General features: G+C 36.5%; 1 protein-coding gene across 1 annotated transcript; it reads left to right on the top strand.

Moving 5' to 3' along the window:
* Window positions 1-3,002: 3,002 nt before the first annotated feature.
* LOC133336618 (uncharacterized) lies at window positions 3,003-3,404 on the top strand. The gene has a single exon (XM_061544900.1). It carries the CDS (start codon window positions 3,003-3,005, stop codon window positions 3,402-3,404), a length of 402 nt encoding a protein of 133 aa, XP_061400884.1.
* The last annotated feature ends 324 nt before the right edge of the window (window positions 3,405-3,728 follow it).

The raw sequence follows: 3,728 nt of genomic DNA, 5'->3' as shown, positions 1-3,728 counted from the left end.
ATATTGATATCAATTTTATTGTCATGTGTACTCGAATGTGGGAGTTACATTTAAATATTCACAGGTGCTTACGTATTCATATATTATTTAGCAACCCATTACCACACTAGAGGGCGGTAATATAGCGCTGATCGCTTTGAAATTTTCATAAGGATCCAGGCGTGGTCAAGGACAATGCCTATAATTTTCGGGGATGATCAGATAATAATAGTGGGATGAAGTGGACCGAAAACTTAATCTTTTGTGTTTTTACGAGGTGACCTACATGTCCAATTGAAAGCCGAACATCGCAACACAACCCACGCTGAAGGGAATCTGGATAAGTAATTAGAAGGGCTGTACTGAATATTAGTAATATTTGTCGGTCAAGAGGGTGCAAATATAGCGAAAAATTACCATAGCTGAAGTTAGATTTTCATGGAAGTTGTGTAGGGTATCGTATGGTCGGCCCCGTCCGACTATACTGCTCCGCTCACTGGTTTTTATACCCTACACAACTATGTTGTCAGGGTATTATAGCTTTGTGCAGCCCCAAAAGTTTGTAACGCCGCGAAATATTGGTCCTAGACCCACCTTTAAGTATACCGATCGTCATATCTCGACTAGCTGAACCGATCTAGACATGTGTGTCCGTCCGTCCGTCCGTCTGTCCATTATAATTTGTAAACACGATACAGGCCACAGTTATGGACCAATCTTCACGAAATTTTGCATGTAGGATGGGTTCTGGCCAATGAAGACCCCTATTGTTTTTGGGAAAGATTGGTTAATATTTAGGGGATAAAATGGACCAAATACTAAATTTTTGTCGGTTTTTCTGGTCGCTCTAGAGGCCGCAGTAATGGCTCGAACATCTCGAAATTTTGCATGGAGAAGGGGATCGGGCCAAAGAATAAGCATTCATGTTTTGATAAAGATCGGTCAATATTTAGCGGGCCAAATGGACCCTGACTTTTGTGTGAAAAATGACAAAATTTGTATTCTACAGCGTATATATTTGTACCTGATGATCATAGACCCGAGAAGTTGATTTTATTTCCAAGAGGAGTGGTTGACCTTTAAATCAATACCAATTATATTGTTGTATGTGCTCGGATGTGGCAGTTACACCCAAATATTTACAGGTATCTCCGTATACGTATATTATTTAGTAACCCATTACCATACTGGAGGACGGAAATATAGCGCTGATCGCTTTGAAATGTTCCATGAGGTTCCAGTTATGGTCAAGGACCACGCCTATAATTTTCGGTGATGATCAGATAATAATTTTGGAATAAAGGGGACCGAAAACTTAATTTTTTGTTTTATATTCGAGTCGATCTATAGACCACAAATGAAAGCCGAAAGAATCTGGAATCTGGACAATAGCTGTACTGAATACTCGAAATATTCGGAAAATATGTCACGGTGAGGTGCTGTTTACCTCTAATCGGACAAGAGGGGGAAATATCACGAAATATTGCCCAGGCTCGGAATAAACATCCGCAAAAAAATTTGAGTTCCGTGGTAGTTGTGTAGGTATCGTATGGTCGGCCCCGTCCGACTATACTGCTCCGCTCACTGTTTTTATTATATTTTCAATGGTCTATCATAAGGCGATCTTTGTGCACATGTTTGTAACAGGCAACAAACGAGATAGACACATGGTTCCTTGTGAGAATAAGCATAGAATCGCTTTTTAGTCGATTTATGCATGTTCGTTCGTCCGTCTGTCCGTGTGTTGGTGTTAAATTGTAAACAAAGTTCAGGTCGCATTTATAATTCAATTTGAATGAAATTTGGTACAGCTCATTTGTTTGGCTCAAGGACGAACCCTATTGAAATTGGAAAAAAATGGATTCAGATTTAGACATAGGTCCCATATATATGTTCGTCCGATTTAAGATAAATGGTGCACCAAAGTACCTATATATCTTTCGATTTGCACGAAATTTGGCATAGGGTACTGTATTGAGTGTAGAAATATGTGTGTTAAATTTTATGAAAATCGGTTCAGATTTAGATATAGCTCCATATATATATATATATATATATATATTCGTCCGATTTAAGGTAACTAGTGCACCAAAGTCCCTATATATCTATCGATTTGCACGAAATGTGGCACATCGTAATGAATTAGGTATGGAATGATGTGTGTTAAGTTTCGTGAAAATCGGTTCAAATTTAGATGTAGCTCCCATATATATTTTCGTCCGATTTAATGTAAATGGAGCACCAAAGTCCCTATATATCTTTCGATTGACACGAAATTTGACATAAGGTACTGAATTAGGTCCAGAATGATGTGTGTTAGGTTTCGTGAAAATCGGTTCAGATTTAGATATAGCTCCCATATATATTTTCGTCCGATTTTATGTAAATGGTGGACCAAAGTCCCTAATTTCAGTACGTTGATTGACACAACGTACTGAAATTAGTATTCCTTCGAAAAATCGACGTCTGTTAGGATGCATATGTATATTATACTCAAAGTGGTGAAGGAAGGCCCAGTCCGACTTTATTACTTTCCTTACTTGTTTAAGAATTATTTTTGGGGTCCATTAATTATTTGTGATTTTTTTTTTTATTTTATTGCCTTTGGTTCCACTGTCCATTATTAAATTGACCACAAAACGATGATTAATATTTTTTGCGGGACAATTTTTTTCGAACTTCAGATAACAAACAGCACCCACAATTCAAAATATACCCAAACAACCGACCAAAAAAATTCCCAACACGTGCATTATGTTAACAAGTATTATAATGAAATTTGAACAATTTTGAATAAAAATATTTGAAAAAAATAAATTGCAAAAATTAAAAAAAAATATATTTTTTACAAAATAGAAAAAAATATAGGTAAACAACAAGTCCACGATTTGAATATTAAAAAAAAATAATATTGAAAAACAAAAAAATATTAAAAACAAATATCACCCCCCAATATCGTCACTCTGTGCGTGCGTGTGTGTGTGCGTTTGTATCTCTAGCTATTTCTGCGATCGCCTTCGGTCATGCGTGATTTGTGTATAACCATTGTTGAGGAGCATACGAAACGTTTAAGTCGCAATTTGGCCTTAACACAGACCAGACGCCGTACCATAACATTTGAAAATCCGCCACAAAATAAGGTTCTGGAAATAACACAACCGAATTCGAAGACGACGATTATCACACAACCGAAATCGCTGAAAAAATCTATTTGTACAACAACAACGACCACGGAGAGGTCATTACGTCCGGCAAAAAATCCAATAACCTCCACAGTGACCACCACAACAGTTGATGTGCCGTATAAAAATTTTAAAATTTGGACCGATTACGATCAAGACGAAAATCTCCAACTTCACATAAAGGAGCAGAAGGAGAATCGGAAATTGGAAGATCGCAGAGACGTGGCCATGCGGACCATATGATATTGGGATGAAAAGGAAGTCGAAGAGCGTCCATCAGATAAAGGTTCAAAATTAATAATTGATTTGAATTAAGTTCTCTACCCGTAACAACTTCTAATCTTCATTGCTGCCTGAAATTCGTTTTGTAAGTATTTTTAAATAGCTTAAGTTTATTTTTAAGCCCATGCCAACCTTAAAGGAATTTAAAAATAACTTCCTGGTAGAAAAAAATTCTTCTAAAGGTCACTTCATACAAGAAAAATACAAATAGAAATAAGGTCATCGAAGTCAAATGGGTGTTAAAAGTAGAATTTAAACAGCGGGAAATATAAACAACAATAAAAT

Source organism: Musca vetustissima, unplaced genomic scaffold (genome assembly GCF_032173495.1).
Source record: "Musca vetustissima isolate MV318-11 ecotype Yass unplaced genomic scaffold, APGP_CSIRO_Mvet_v1 utg16115, whole genome shotgun sequence".
NCBI lineage: Eukaryota > Metazoa > Arthropoda > Insecta > Diptera > Muscidae > Musca > Musca vetustissima.
The sequence above is the reverse complement of the archived record's forward strand: the minus strand, read 5'-3'. Positions and strand labels throughout refer to the sequence as shown.